Source organism: Sinocyclocheilus grahami, unplaced genomic scaffold (genome assembly GCF_001515645.1).
Source record: "Sinocyclocheilus grahami isolate Dianchi unplaced genomic scaffold, SAMN03320097.WGS_v1.1 scaffold3.1, whole genome shotgun sequence".
Taxonomy (NCBI): Eukaryota; Metazoa; Chordata; class Actinopteri; order Cypriniformes; family Cyprinidae; genus Sinocyclocheilus; species Sinocyclocheilus grahami.
Window position 1 is genome coordinate 5,024,618 of NW_015505182.1, and position 14,030 is coordinate 5,038,647.

A 14,030-nucleotide genomic window follows, 5' to 3' on the forward strand; every position below is an offset into this window, starting at 1 on the left:
ATATACACACACATTTAAGAAAATAAAAGAAATTAAATAAAAATGACAAATGCATACAACAACATTTCAAAACTAAAACATTTAAATAAAAAAAGCTAAATACAATTCAAACATGCACAAATAAGAAAAAGTAATTAAAACTAAATTTTAAGAGCAAGTGGAAAATGTGCTGAATGTTTCATTTCATCCAAGTGAAATTAACATAGACATTTATTTACAAATCAAGTATAATAATGGGAACACAGAATGATCTTGGAGAAAGCTTTACCGAGCTGACTGCTGTAACCGAATGCGACCAGGGTTTAAAGGCTGAACGAATGACTGACAGCCACAGCGGAGAAAAGAGTTTGTGTGAACTTTAATATAAGGACTTAAATATTCATATGTATCTCACATTAAAGGCATACGGTTTCTACGTGTATTTACGGTTTGATTTGAGTGAAAACAGCACATCCGTGCAGTGCGGCTGACACAGAAGAGCGTACACTGCTTGCTTCATTCAGCGGATATTCTCTAAAATGGTGCTACGGTGATGTGGAGAGACCAAGAGGAGACGAATTGTTGAATAAAGTCGTTATTTTTGTTTTCTTCGCGTACAAAAAGTATTCTCGTCGCTTCGTAACGTTACGGTTGAACCACTGATGGCAGATGGACTGTTCTTACGATGTCTTTCATACTTTTCTGGACCTTGACAGTGTAATTTAATTGGCAGTCAATGTGACAGTCACAAGCCTCCCGGTTTTCATCCAAAATATCTTAAATTGTGTTCCGAAGACGAACGAAGCTTTTACAGGTTTGGAACAGCATGGGGGTAAGTGATTAATGACAACATTTTCATTTTGGGGTGGAGTAACCCTTTAAGCTATCGTATGGCTTCAGAAGTAACACAGAATAATATGCACAATCTCGGATTTGGATCGGCCCTGTCTGACCGATACCCAATCCGACAAAAAAGTATCGCCGATACCCAATATGAATATCGAATTGGCGCATCCCTACTTTAAAGCACATGCAAATAATGGACTTTTGTGATTGCGAATAAGTGCAGTGCCCTTTGAGTGTAACTAACTCTACCGCAGAGTTAACATTTGATGTGAATGTATGTCGTGTTGTACAGTATATTGAGACGGAGGTGTGCTGTAGCACAATACTATGATATTTCTTCAAAAGCAGATCGTGGAGACATTTTAATCGTCCACAATCAAAAATGTCACATTGCACACCCCTAATTTAGATTGAAAAACTTATAGTAATCCTTGTACTAAGTAATCCTTCAGAAAGTCAGAAAACCCGTTAACAAATGCAAAATCCGGCTAACAATTTTTTAATTCTTTTTTACAAAGCTTTGTGGAACTGTGTTTGATTTGTTTAATTTGTTTGTTAGAGTGATGAAACAAAGATGTTGCTGTGTGGAATTCTGCAGCGTATTAGAATTTGATGTAGGCTACTAGTCTGAATTTCATTAAACATTGTTGGTATCAAGCCTGTGCAGCTGGATCTGTTTCCGCTAGCACCAGCTTAAGGTAATGAAATATTTTGGATGGAGAACTTTAGGTCATGGAGTGGAGCAGTGAGTAAATTTAAACAGCACCTAGGCCATCTTATCGATGGAACTCAGTAGCCGTTTTTTACCCTCATGGTGAATAGCACCAACTTTGGCATTTAGCACTGCAATCACCTCCGTGATTCATCTCATATCATCCTTCTCGCTTTCCTCACTTCTGCCATGCTTACTCACTATTCATCTCTTCTCCAGTTTTCCTTTCCTCAATACATTTTAATCTTTTCTTTTTTAATTCTTCACCTTCTGGGTCCTTTACTCCATCTCTCTCTCTCTCTTTCTCACCATCCTCCTTTATTGTAGGATCACTCTTGTGCTCTTAAAATGTGTTTTGTTTCTTTTGCATTATTGATTAGCATCAAAATGTGTTTTTATTTGTGTTGGTTTGGTATCGATTCTCAGTCTCTAGTTGCTAGAGGGAGGGAAGACCCAGAAACAGGGTAATCAGGATTATGATGAGGTAGATGCCGCCGGGACACTCATTTTCTCTCTCTCTCTCTCTCTCTCTATAATGCACATGCACCCTAAAGGTGTGGTCCTGAATGAACACGAGTGAATGGTTATAGGGTCCAGAAGCAGATGCATGAATGCAAAGAAGAAGAACAAAATTAAAGGAATTGTTCCAAAAATGAAAACTTACTGAAAGTGTACTCACCCTCAGGCCATCCAAGATGTAGGCTAGATGAGTTTTTTCTTCATTGGAACAGATTTGTAGAAATTTTGCATTACATCACTTGCTCACCAGTGGTTCCTGTGAGGATCCTTAGTGAATGGGTGCCATCAGAATGAGAGTTCAGACAACTGATAAAAGCATCAATACTCCACACAACTCCAGTCCATCAATTAATATCTTCTTGTGAAACAAAAAGCTGCATATTTATAAGAAACAAATCCACCTTCAAACCACTGCTTCCAGCTAAAATTATGAGTCTTCTATCCATAAAGTTGCTTTCTCCAGTGAAAAGGTCATCTCGTCTGAATCAGGAGAGAAATTGTGGATTTTATTTTGGATTATGGACTTTTTTTGGCCAGAAGTGACAATTTCGTAAATGCCTTAATGATTTTATTTCTTACAAACATGCAGCTTTCATTTTAAAAGATGTTAATTGATGGACTGAAGTCGTGAATTTTTTAATATATCATTGTAATGCTTTTATCAGCTGTTTGGACTCTGATGGCCCCCATTCACTGCAGAGGATCCATTGGTGAGCAAGTTATGCAATTCTAAATTTGTCAAAATGAACAAACCAACTCATCTACTGTAAACCTTGAGTAGCCTTAGGGTGAGTTTATTTTCAGCAAATTTTTATTTTGAGTTAACTACTCCTTTAATGACGAATGTTGAATTAACAGATGCATTTTTGTGTGGAATTTGTGGGGTGTCAGAATGGTGTAGAACATGTTTTCGATGAGTGAATCATGTCCTTAGATAATGGAGGGCTTTTTTCCAAGTGAGGGCTGCTGTTTGGTCATGGTAGAAATGTGTTTTGGTGCTGAGGCTGAATTACTGAAGAGGGGTCTGGTGGAGTGATCAGAAGAGCAATGAAGGGGAATGGAGCCATTAGTAACATCAAAGTGTCTGTTGGTGAGAAAGGGAGAGAGAGATTGCATGAAAGTAAGGTGCAGGCTCACTCATAAACACCTAAACAGCCCTGAAAAGCACTTCATCATCTAGATCAGCTTGCTTCGGCTGCGGTATGATGCCTGTTGTTGTTATCGAGGTAGCGGCTGCACATATTTATTTATCTATTCACCAGTAACGAGTGTAGAATAGCAAAGCGCTTCTTCCCACCACTGGGGATGAATCTCTGTGATTAAATTGATCAGTGCCATCACTCAATGTAGCGAAGAGACGCTTTAGGGCAGCAGCAAACCAAATTAGACAGATGATGGTGTCGTTTGGTATCAGACACCATGCATTTGCTCCCTGCGTTGGCTCCGTGCACTGTAGTCGCTAGCTACACTGATCTACTGCTTGTGTTTAATTAATTTTACATCAGTGTCATTGCTGATTATCTCAGCGTGTTGCTCTCCTTCTTACTGAGATAATGCGCGATGGGTGGCGTCGGTGAAAAATATATTTTCTAAGATAACTGCTGCTAATTCACCCACCCCTCGAAAGAAAGGGGGCAAGGCCCCTGAAAATAAACCACCTACCTTTTCAGCCAACGCTGACATCTCAATCGCCCATCTTCTCCCTGTTGCGCCCACAGGCCGAGAGAGAGAAAACAGCTCTCTGACAAATCTAATCCAATTAGGAAATCATTATCTGTGTGATGCGGGGGCCCACCACCTCGATATAAATCGACGGCGAGTTACACTGTATCCCTGGATGCTCTGTTTGTTAGGCATGCTGAATGTGAAGCTGACAGACTTCTAATGAAAGTCTGCTTACAATAAGGAAGCTAAAACTGATCATAAAGTTCACAGTGCTAAAGTGGGTGTTTGATAAAGATGTGAAAGCTTTTGAACTTCTGTTCAGTTTAGGCCGGTCTTTTGAGGCCATTAGTAGGTATGTACAAGACCGCTGTGCCTTAGATTTGTTGCCTTGTTGCAAAAGTTTTAACCTCATCAACAGTCTATAGAGCTATTAACACATTACATTCTGTCTGTTTGACTAGTTTGTGCAGTGTTGCCCTTTATTCACAACTGCAGAGCTATAATAATGGTGATGGAAAAACTTTTGGGGATGTTTTAGTAATAATAATAATAATAATAAAACTGGTTACTACTACTAATAATAATTTATTAATAATATTTAGTGCTGTTAATCTATTAAAAAATGAACTAATTAATCAAAATTTTTCTGAAATTAATTGCGATTAATTGATTAATCCGACCTAAGTTTTTAAATATACTTTTATATTGCAGTAATTTCATATTCAATCTTCAAATTAATGTAGAAACAACATAAAGGCAGTATATTTTTAATATTTGTTTAATGGCATCTTTTTTTATGACTGAAGGTGAGTATCACTGATACCATTATTACTGATGTCTCTAGGAAATATATTTTTACTAATATTTAACCATTAACTATAGCCATTCAACATTACAGTATAATTGAGAGCTATCAATTTGAACATTTATTAGACTTTAAAAAATAACAGCTTCTAATTTAAGTGAACTCAAACAATCTTCACATAAACCCATTGTAATAAATGTGATATCTGTGCCCTTCAGCAAGTACAGAAATTGAATGAAGTTATCAAACGCTTTTTTGTTTATTTGATTAACAGACATCACAGCAGCTGGGTTATTCGGTTATTTGGCTGATATTACTTTAAGAGCTGCCGCTGCTGAACACGACGCGGATCTGACATGCATGCACAGTTTCATTTGCACACTGCCGTATTTGTGCATGTAATTGATGAGCACACACTACGAGCCCAGTATAACGGCTGACAGGACAGGAAGATTTGTTTTTACTAACACATGGCCTGACAACATCTCATCTGACTGCAGTTCACTGTTCTATTGAAGCTCCTTGTCACCTGTATCATTTCTGCACTCATTTTATTCCACTCGTTTGCGCTGAGGCGAAGTGGAGTGCTCATCTCGAAGTCTCTCGTTTGATGTGCTCGTAAATACATTCTGCATCTAAATAAATGCAATTCTTGTCAAGAAAAAGAGACAAAAGCAGCAGTTGTGAGTGTGGTGGCCAACCCTAGGTCCGCCCTTGCGTTAACGCTGTTAAATATTTGTAACACCTTTAAACTGGAAAAATTAATCCCCTGCGTTAATGTGCAAATTTTGACAGCACTAATAGTGTTATATAATAACATTATTATTAAAAAAGTAGAGTAATGCAATATGAGGAGGGAATGTGTGTTTTTGCCACAGTTTGTTGTGCTTTTGTTTTCTTATTAATAATTTGGTGTTTTGTGAGAAACATTTGTTTTTGTAATGTAATGTAATTATTTTTATAATATTTATGTATACATTTTTATACATTTTCTTTTTATACATGTTTAACAAAATATATATTTTATATATACAAAATACAATTTAAAGTATCTTTTTTTCTGTTTTAATATATTTTAAAATATAAAATTTCAGCAGAGATTAATGCAGTCTTTAGTGTCACGTGAGCCTTCAGAAATCATTCTAATATGCAGATTCAGTCCTCATGCAAACATTTCTTATTATCACAGTTGAACACAGTTGTTGCTTAAAGGGGTGGTTGATTGCGATTTCACTTTTTTAACGTTAGTGTGTAATGTTGCTGTTTGAGCATAAACAATATCTGCAAAGTTACGAAGCTGAAATTTCAATGCAAATGGAGATTTCACCTTTTAAAATTCTGGCAGTTTAATGCCTACAAAAACGGCTGGTAGGGAATACAAGAAGTTACTTCCCGGGTTCGTGACGTAACAAACCCAGATAAACCCCGCCCTCGGGAAAAGGCAGCAAAGGGGGCGGGGCCATGCTGCTCTGCTTTACAGAAGAAATATTAACTATGCCGTTGTTTACAATACAACCGGAGCACATGCCACTGAGGTGAGGGGCGGGATGTTTAGACACGCCCTAGAGGCGGTTTAGCCAATCATAACACACTGGACTAGCTAACCAATCAGAGCCCATCGCTATTTCTGAGGGCGGGGCTTCATAAAAACAGGAAATTATCAGCGCGTTTCTCAGAGAAGGGACAGAGTGGTGTGGAATAAAGGTAAATTATGTGAAAAATAATGCGTATTTTTTATTTTTTTTATTTTTTTTAAACGAAGCATTAACATATATCAGACTGCAGCCCATAACACAATCAAGCCTAGAAAAAAAACTGAACCATTTAATATTTTTAAGGAAGCTATGATACCTTTCAGATCAGAATTTTTTGATAAATAGAATTTATTTTGATATTGAATGCTTTTGTAACATTGTCTGTGAACTAGTTTTGAATTATATTGAATATTTTGTATGTTTACCTTAATGGAGAAATAATCAATAGACTAATAATTAAGGCTGAAAGATTAATTGCATTTGCGATAATATCGCGATTTGAAAATTTTAGTTTTTTCAATCGCAGAGGCTGCGATTACTCGGTCACGTGACACGCGAGAGTAAAGAGGTGTGTTCGACTTGAAGATCAGATCGGTGTATGACATCAAAGTACGGCGAGAGAAAGCATAAGGAGACGTCCGCGCTCTCTTATAGCTCTCTCAGTACTTTGATGACACACACCCATCGGTCTAAGCAGTGCTGCTTCAAGTCGGGCGCAGGCCATCAGCAGAAAAAGAAAAGAAATAAGTAAACAGCCAAAGGACGTAACTTAGAATGGGAGATGGATCGGTTTGTGAAAGCAAAGAGAAAAGCCATAGATGAAGTCGCACAGACCCAGGCAGGTGCTGGTCATTCAAAAGATAAATACAGAAAATATGACGAGGCATATCTTGCTCTCGGCTTCACTCACTGTGTCTATACCGCGCCGCAACAGCTCTACACTGGATGCGGCAAAGTGACGGCTGCAAATCATTTTAACTTTGTGTCAGTATGTCATAAATAGAACAAGGCAAGCAGTCCACATGTTTACATATGTTTATTACAGTGACTATGAATTACCTAAAGTAGTGTGGTAAAGCAACAGATTTGTTTTTATATTTCTGCAATCTACTTTAGATTGTGTGATTTGTTACTGACTTTCACATTAATGTTTACACCAGGCTTATTTGTCAGTGCTTTATGTTGTCATACTTATTACAGTAAATATACTGTGATTGTAGTTGTTAAATAAAAATGTCATTCATATCAATTCATGCATCACCTAATTTCATCGTAACATATAGGCCTGGCCTACAGAAAAGAACATTTATGTTTAATCTATCTAATAGTGCGTTGGTCATACTATACAATGATTTATAGCTTGTCTTTGTTGAATAATACAGAATATAAAGAGCTTTAAAAAAAATAATTGCATGTTAAATCGCAATCGCAATATTGGTAAAAAAAAAATCGCAATTAGATTGTTTTCCAAAATCGTTCAGCCCTACTAATAATTACCATTGAGCTAGTCTCACTCATACTCTCTTAAATGTCTAATCTTTCTTTTAGCTGGACAGATTTTCCAGTATCCGGATCCCTGGCAGTAAAAAGGAACGGCCACCCCTCTCCCACATGTCCAAGCATTCCTCTTTTGATGACTGGTCCACTTCCTCTGAATTTGAGGAGCTTTCTTCAAAGATCACATCAGAGAAGGAAATCCTTGCCCTCTTTGAGAAAATGATGGTAAGATGTAATTGTAGACAAAAACATTTACTTTGAATTATGTTGTGAAACACACATTCGTAAATAAAAACAAACATTCTGTGAGAGTGAAGTATTTGTTGATCTGCATTCATGCCATTGTACACGTACTGTGGACATGTAAAAAAACATCTAATTATCACTCCTACTCAATGACCTTTATCAACCTTTCAACCACAATAATCACTAGAGGTTTATTTGCAATTATGTTTTATGGAAACGCAACCTTTTCATGATGAAATGGATTGTTATGGGTCACTGACCTCAATCAGCTCGTATTCATAGTAGGACGAGGCCCTCATGCCTATAAATACATGCATACTCAAACACTTACTCACTTTTGTATCATATTGAACATGCATCATACAGTCACTGACAAATGTTTGCAAGCAGCTTAGCTTGTTGTGGTAAATAAAAGAAAATGCACAAAAAGAAAATAACCCCTACAGTCTAGTTTTGATTTGGACTTAGACAAAAAGTGCACATTTATAACAAAAATAATTTTGTAGAATGCCTGTTCACTAGAATTTTAATTTATTTTAATGTATTGTACTAATATGTTTGTCAAATTAAATGTAAAAAAAATTCACTTTACAAACTTTTTTGACTTTTCTCAATCCTTCAGGTTTCTACAGCTACAACAATCTACAGCTGTTGAAAGTTAACTGAATTCCGTTGCACGTTTTTTACACGTTCATCTCAAGCACATCTATTTCATCAAATTTCCCACAAGTATGATTTTAAAACATTGCACAGTCTTCCGTTGCCTTAGTGCTGTCGTACGGAGGTCCTCGTCAGTGCCCTTTCTTAGAGTGGAGGTGGTGTTAGCAGTTGAGCAGCATCTCCGAGCGCAGGATTAAGTGACAGGAGCAGCCACTGCTGGGTAGAGAAGGAAGAGTGTGGATAACGTGGGCAGAGACGCAGTCATTAGTCACAGCAAGTATGAGTTTGGATACATGAGCATGCCAGAAGAGGTGACAGGTCCAACGGTGGTAATGGATCCGCGCCTATCCCAGCATCCTCCTCTCTCTTTCTCTCTGACACACGAGGACTGCATCACACCTGCGAACCCATCAGTGAAATCTTAAACGGCTCTGCTGATCTATCATCTCAGAAAAGGGAAGAAAGGGAGAGAGAGTGCTGTGGGGAAAGGGAAATAAGGCTGGAGGGCACTAGGACAGTTGCGCTCAACATCGTATGCAGCCGTTATTGTCTTTCCCTCTCATCTCTTTCTTTTCTTCTCTCTTATCGATTTTATTGTTCTGTCTTTTGCCTAGAGATTTCCTTGCCCTTTCTCTCTGTTGATGGTAGTTGTAAACTGTCCACGGATGCACCCTAGTTCTTTTCTCTGTCTCCATCTCTGTCAGAGATAGTGAGTTTGAGAAGTGCAGCTCGCTAGTTTGTTTTGGCACAGGACTGTTGCTTCAGTAATCTGGGAAGTAGAATTGCCAAATATATCTGCCAATGTCTATTTTAGCAGTACAACAGGTTCAGATTTATGAACATGCTCATTTCTGTTTCACTGTTAATTTCTAATCTTTTCAGAAATTGGCCCATTAGATTTTCTAATACATAATTCATGACTTCATCAGTCAGGCTTGTATTAGGTACTAATTTTCAAAAGATCTCACAAAATCGCACACAAAAAATGTGTCCACATAGACAACAGATATTTAGAATAGCCAATCTTATGACAATTGAGCAAAAAATGGCCCTTTATTCATTAACTGTTTTAATTTTTAAAGTGTTTCATCAAAACACTCAGTGACTCCTGCAGAAAACCAGGCATATTTTTACAATCAGCTTTAACCTTTAGCAACCCAGCATAACAGTAGAATTACAACATTTGTTTAAGACAAATGAAATGATACCTAACATAATAAATATATAGAAAATCTATAGAACTAAATATATAGAAAATGTATACAACAGTAGCTGACACTCTGAAATAAATTACAACAACAGTTTTGATGGGGAAGAAAATTGCATATAGCTACCTAGTCACTCAAAAAGGGGTCCTTTTGGAACACCTTTGAGACATTAATCAGTTTAAGTATTAAAAATATTAGATGGGGTGTGTAGTGATGTGAAAAGGCTTACATGCTCATAAATTTTGAATGTGTGTACATTTGTGACCATTTTTCTATGTGTAATAAAAATGCAGTGGAGAGCATTGGGTGGTCAAACCTTTTCTGTTGTTCCCACAAAAGTGGAGTATTCAGTGGAGTCAGTCTATATGAATGATTATAAAAATTATATATTTTTTTTGCTTAAGATGCATTATCAGTATTCTTTGTTTTTGTCATTTTCATCTCCTTTCCTTTTTCTTAAAGTCATATCTGCTTGATGAATTCACAAGCAGAGGTTGACTTCCTGCGGTTTAATTTATTTGCAGTTCCAAAAAGAACAGGTGTTAGGCATGATTTGATTCATGTAAGCATTGAAAAGTCAAGATGCAAAGATGCTCTTTGCCTTTCTCCACTATGTTTACAACCAGCAACTCCAGTACTATTTTCTTTTGATTAGAAATATTTTGAAATCAGTATATGATTTGAAAGACCCTTGTGTTTGGGGTCAGAGGTTTTGCCACTTATGATGGAGAATCTCATAAAGCTGGTCACAATACCGACGATCTTAAGAGGATTTTTCTTGTAAAGAGATGTATTTTTCTTCTCTTACATGTGTGGTCTGTGTTTTCAGGAGGATATGAATCTTAATGAAGAGAAGAAAGCTCCTCTCAGAGAAAAAGACTTGAGCACAAAAAGGGAGATGGTCCTTCAGTACATCATCACAGCTGCAAAAACCGTAAGTCAAAGAATGATTGCAGCCACACAGACTAACATATAAACCTGAAAGGATGAGCAGTAAATACATTTGATTCCTGTCCTGTCCCTTTGAGCTTCCTTTTGCTTCATAATGGATTTCCATTACTAACCCTGATACTGAATAAGAAGACAGACTCTTTTGACCTAAAGGTCATCCAATCAGTTCCTGTGTCCAATATGTCAGCATCTTTGTAAAACAGAAACTAATAAGCAAAGGTGCAGAATCACCACAGAGACACTGTGTGTCTGTGTTCACTTGTTGTTGTGTGCCTTTGCCGACTACGTACAAGTCTGTTATTGTACTGGTGGGTTTGCCCTGATAAAAATATCTGTAAATGCAGGCCTCTTATGAGAACATTGACAGGCTAAAGACTGTATTTATTGGAGATGATTGCCCTCATTTTAGTTTCTCTTTTGTTCTCTTGTCCTGAGGTGAGAGGGAGGTGTTGAACCTCCTCATGTATACTTATGAACTCATAATGCTGTCGTAAAGGATGGCAAGATGTGATTTTACATCATCTCCCAATGTGTAGCTTGCTTTTCTGCAAATAGTCTGGAGCTTTTTATGCTAGAATACTGGAGGGAAATACTGAATACTGTTGAGAAATAAAGATATTAATATAAAAGTGTCATTCCACGAAATCGGTGCCTTTTCCACTGGGAAAAATAAAAAAATAAGTTTAATCAACATTTTTTAAATATCCATGAAATGAAGACACCTTAAAATGACAAGAAATTGTATTGTGCCATCTCAAGCTATGTAATTTATTATTTTATGGCTATTTTTCTACATGTTTTGATATTTTTGTCAACCCTGTTACCGACACAAGCGTTGCTAGATGATAATAGTTTAATTTGAACTATGTAATAGTTTTCACACAAGCAGCATTTTAATCCCTCTTTTCACTGAAATTGTTTCAAATTTTGGATTTTTAAAAAATATTTTTATATTTGTCATTCAGATGACCAAGAACATCATCCTAATTTTGGAGGGTGACCACATGTCAATTAAGAAATATATATATATTTTTTACAAGAGAGATGTTAAAAAAGGGCTTTGTCCAAAATAAATGGAAAAACCTGGAAGGCTGTATCAAATATAATTTTTTAAAATTTTTATGAAATTAATGACAGTAACAGGATTAACATCATAGTCACAGGACTGACCAGAGTAACAGGGCTGACAGGACACACATTCTTCAGCACACTGCACATATTTTTTTTACATAATACTGTACAGTTTTACAATTTTAAATAGCATTATATTGTTTTGCACTTACTTGGCATAGTTGTATGACAATAGTAAACAGTCCATTTTTCAGTTTAAGTCAGATCATTGATGATTTAGCACATTACATTTCTAAGAGATCTAGTGCTGTCAAAATGGCTGAAAAAATAAATTTGAATTTTTTACTTAAATATGATCAAAATTCGAATCATATTAGAATTTAAAATGCATAATTTCAGTTAGGGTGAAGAAAAGCTTTTGGCTTTTCTCCTGAGTCCACCAGAGGGCGCATCAAGCAAAATATTCCTAATGCACGTACTCAAAGCATAAGAAAACAGACTATCTGTGAAAAAAAGGGCATAATGTTTAAAATAATGTTTATAAACCATTTATAATTAAGTTGCTTAAACGACTATAAACTAAACAGCATCGTGTATGCATAGTTTAATACAAAGGGCCGAAAGCCAATCACACGGAGTACATTTTTCATTTAAAAACACGAGTTGCAGTGGGATAGGGAAAAAACCCGCCATAAAGTCTCGAGATATGTTTTTTTCAAAGTTGAACTTGCATAAATTTTATATGGCTTTCTAAACATGCGGTTCTTTTGTGTGAGACGTGAGTGCAACGGTGATAGATGTCCCTCTAGAAAATGCACGAAATATGCACCCCGCCATAAAGTCTCGAGATATGTTTTTTTCAAAGTTGAACTTGCATAAATTTTATATGGCTTTCTAAACATGCGGTTCTTTTGTGTGAGACGTGAGTGCAACGGTGATAGATGTCCCTCTAGAAAATGCACGAAATATGCGTTCTGTGTGAACGGCTTGGTTTCAGTTTTGACGTGAACAAGATCTTCTCCGCATTGATGTTCTCTTTTCCGGCAATATTTGTAATTAACAACGCAGCAGCGCCGCATCTAGTGGCTTCAACTGGATAGGTTAACAAAAACATTAAAATGCAATGACACTTACATCGGCATCGCATCTCGTGCGTCACTGATAGGGCTGCCTCCTTAATGCACACCTAAAATTAGAATGCAACGTTTTTGCATTCGAATGTGGATTTGTATTTTACATTTGACGAATATTTGAAATTCTAATATTTTTTTGACAGCCCTAAAGGGATCTGATTCGTAATTTATTTATACTTTATTAGTAAAGGAAGATGATCAGATCTTGGTCTTTCTGTGATCATCTGAAACCAGACAAAGAACTTGACTTTCTTGAACATTGCAAGACTGGGGTGAAGGTCTGCTCTCACCTTGCTGCTTTTGTTTATAATTGAATTTACATGGATGCATTTTTGACAATGAGTTATGGAAAAAAATGAGTTATTGAAACTGATCATCCTATCCCTGTCATTAACAACAATAGTAACAGTAACACTACCAACAATACTAACTAAAATGTAACTCATGCTCATATGCCACTGAATGATATAGGCATTAGCTCAAAATTACACACAGGGTGAACTTTAAACATGTTTGCATTTTACACAGACAATCTTTAAAAGCAGGGTGACACCTAATCTATGTCATCCCTCTTACCCAAATTTCAAAACCTGTTACCCTGAAAAGTAACAGGACTGACAGAAACAGGTTTGACAATCTCAAATTAATTTGCTAAGGTCTAGCTAGTAGTAGGGGTTGGACAATATATCGATATGGCGATATATCGTTGTTCTTCTCCATGCGATACGAGAATCGATATCTGGCACCAAATATCAATATTTTAATTACTATAATAAGGCACTTTCCCTGCTCCCAGTGTCTAAAAATGCGTGGAAATTATGACCGCGCCATTTCCACCTTCTTTCGCGTTTTCTATGAAGATGGGGAAGCAGGAGGAACCGAAGGATAAACAGATTTCCGGCCACTATTAGCTCGACTGCTATATATATGTTTATGGAGATGAGAACTAAAAAACTGCCCCGGACCAGCTATCAGCGTGGACCATAGGGCACCGATCACGTTATTACTGCAAGCACATATTCAGTCCATTAGTAGCCTTAACCTCTCTGCTCGGATCGCAGGTGGATTTCCCTCACTATATGAGTGAGAGAGAGTGCCGCCGGCGCGTCCAATTTTATGTTAACAAAACTGGATGCTCTCCCTCTTTCTCAGATATTGCAAGTGCATGTTATGCAGTGGGCACCGGCCGGCAGAAACATAAAT

General features: G+C 36.9%; 1 protein-coding gene across 1 annotated transcript in view; it reads left to right on the forward strand.

The window, feature by feature from the left end:
- Positions 1 to 14,030, forward strand: part of LOC107581615 (protein diaphanous homolog 3-like) — a 344,565-nt gene that overhangs the window by 65,143 nt on the left and 265,392 nt on the right. The window contains exons 2-3 of the mRNA XM_016267247.1: positions 7,610 to 7,783; positions 10,502 to 10,606. Of these exons, the coding sequence (XP_016122733.1) occupies positions 7,610 to 7,783; positions 10,502 to 10,606 (279 nt within the window). The remainder of the gene's footprint in view (positions 1 to 7,609; positions 7,784 to 10,501; positions 10,607 to 14,030) is intronic.